The sequence below is a fragment of the Morus notabilis genome, unplaced genomic scaffold (genome assembly GCF_000414095.1).
Source record: "Morus notabilis unplaced genomic scaffold, ASM41409v2 Scaffold27, whole genome shotgun sequence".
NCBI classification, from domain to species: Eukaryota; Viridiplantae; Streptophyta; class Magnoliopsida; order Rosales; family Moraceae; genus Morus; species Morus notabilis.
Window position 1 is genome coordinate 19,087 of NW_010360525.1, and position 2,414 is coordinate 21,500.

Genomic DNA, 2,414 nt, shown 5'->3' on the forward strand with positions numbered 1-2,414 from the left:
GACTCTTCGGCTCCCTCTGAAGCTAATGAGCTGGGTGGTGTCATTCACAACAGCCGGAGGAGGGAGGTACGAGGGCGGCGGCGGCGAGAAATCTGACCACCACGGGCGGTGGCACTCTGGTCAGAATCAAGCCATGCTGCTGGTACGGTTTTCTTCGTCTCTTCGCTCTGAGTCTATTGGGATCGGAATCACCTCAATCGGACACCGGACGGCGAAGATATCACGATCAGAAGTTTGGGTGTTTTTCAAAACTTTGGCCGGTGAGTGTGGCGTTGTCTGGCGGAGTTGGCGGCTGGAAGACACCAATCCGGACTCAGCTCGACAAGATCTTTCCAACGAGCTGGGAGGTGTCAAAAACGGACGCCGGAATCTCGCCGGAGGTGGGTCGGCCGTGCGTGGAGAAAAGGAGAGAAAATGAGAGAAAATGAGGAGAGGGAAAATGAGGGTTTTCTGATTGGTGAGGATGAGGAACACGCCCAAGTGGCACTAAATGACAGGTTGGGCATGCTGACTGTCAAAATTTTCATTTTTGACCCCCATATTTCTCTTAAATTTGAATTTTGGCCCAGATTTCTAAAATTTTCACACTTAAGTCTTTAAAAATTACAAATTGACCCTAAATAAATTTTGGGTTTTACAACTTCATCCCCCTTGGGAAATTTTGTCCTCAAAATTACAATTACAACTGTATTCAGAATAGATAATGGTACTTTTTCTGCATTTCTGACTCAAGCTCCCAAGTAGCTTCCTCATCTCCATGATACTGCCATAGAACTTTTACCAAGGGTATCTCACGATGACGCAAAGTCTTAATCTCACATTCTAAAATCCAAACAGGAAACTCCTCGTAAGTCGTGTCTACCTGGATCGGGACATCTGTCCATGTTATTATCTGAGACGGATCTGGTTCGTACTTCCGTAGCATCGACACGTGGAAGACGTTATGGACATGAGACAATTGGGATGGCAGGTCTAGGCGGTATGCAACTGGTCCAATTTGTTCTAGTATCTGAAATGGCCCTGTGTATCTCGGTGCAAGCTTGCCTCGAACACCAAAATGAGAAACACCGCGTTTTGGGGTCACTTTTAAGAACACAAAATCTCCAATCTCGAACTCCAACGGTCGTCTCCGGTTATCTGCATAACTTTTTTGTCGACTCTGAGCAGCTTTGAGGCGATCATGAATAAGTTGAACTCTATCTGTTGTTTCCCGTACAAACTGAGGCCCGAGATTAATGTGTTCTTCTTTCTCAGCCCAACATAAAGGAGATTTGCAGGGTCTACCATACAGAGCCTCAAATGGAGCCATTCCAATGCTAGCTTGATAGCTATTATTGTAGGCAAATTCAACATTTGGTAGGTACTCACCCCATCTGCCTCCAAAGTCCAAAATACAAGCGTGAAGCATATCTTCAAGAATCTGTATGACCCGCTCTGATTGGCCATCAGTCTGGGGATGAAAAGCGGTGCTAAATCTCAGCTCAGTTCCCAAAGCATTCTGTAATCCTTTCCAAAACTTAGAGGTGAATCGAGCGTCACGACCAGAGACAATAGACATAGGGACACCGTGTAACGTGACTACCCTCTCGATGTACAATCGACATAGCTTGGGAACCTTATAATCATCTCTTATAGGAATGAAATGGGCAGTCTTCGTTAAGCGATCCACGACAACCCATACAGCATCATACCCCTCTTGGGTTCTAGGTAATCCCGTGACGAAATCCATTGTCACATGGTCCCACTTCCAATCAGGAATAGGTAAGGGCTGCAACTCGCCACCAGGTCTCTGATGATCCGCTTTGACCTATTTACATATTGCACATTTAGCCACAAAATTGGCAACGTCGCGTTTCATTCCACGCCACCAGTATTGCCTTTTCAAGTCCATGTACATTTTAGTGCTCCCAGGGTGAATGGAAAACTTAGAGCGGTGAGCCTCATACAACACGGCATCTCGGAGATCAGGATCATTTGGAACCACAAGTTTCCCTCTCCGAATGAGGAATCCCTCTGGACTTACCTGCCATTCCTCAATCTGTTTTCCACTTTGAAGCTGGTCCCAAACTTCACCAAGTTCTTCATCATGCCATTGCCCTTGCTTTACCAGTTGTATCAAGGTAAGAGTTGCCACAATGTTGAAGACACATGCCTTGTAACTATCCTCATAGTACTGCAAATCAAAACTCCCAACGGTAGCTAACCTATTCCAATCTTCAAATGCCAAACTAGCTAAGACTCCATGGCTCTTCCGGCTCAAAGCATCTGCTACAACATTAGCTTTTCCTGGGTGGTACTGAAGATTGAAATCGTAATCTTCCATATACTCTATCCATCTTCGTTGTCTCAAATTCAAATCTCGTTGGGTGAACAGGTACTTGAGGCTTTGATGGTCAGTAAAAAGCTCAAATTTT

General features: G+C 45.5%; 1 protein-coding gene across 1 annotated transcript in view; it reads right to left on the minus strand.

Moving 5' to 3' along the window:
* Positions 1–691: 691 nt before the first annotated feature.
* Positions 692–2,414, minus strand: part of LOC112091328 — a 2,324-nt gene continuing 601 nt past the window's right edge. The window contains exons 2-3 of the mRNA XM_024164684.1: positions 2,024–2,384; positions 692–1,807 (exon numbers count right to left, since the gene is read on the minus strand). Coding sequence (XP_024020452.1) covers positions 692–1,807; positions 2,024–2,384 — 1,477 coding nt within the window. The remainder of the gene's footprint in view (positions 1,808–2,023; positions 2,385–2,414) is intronic.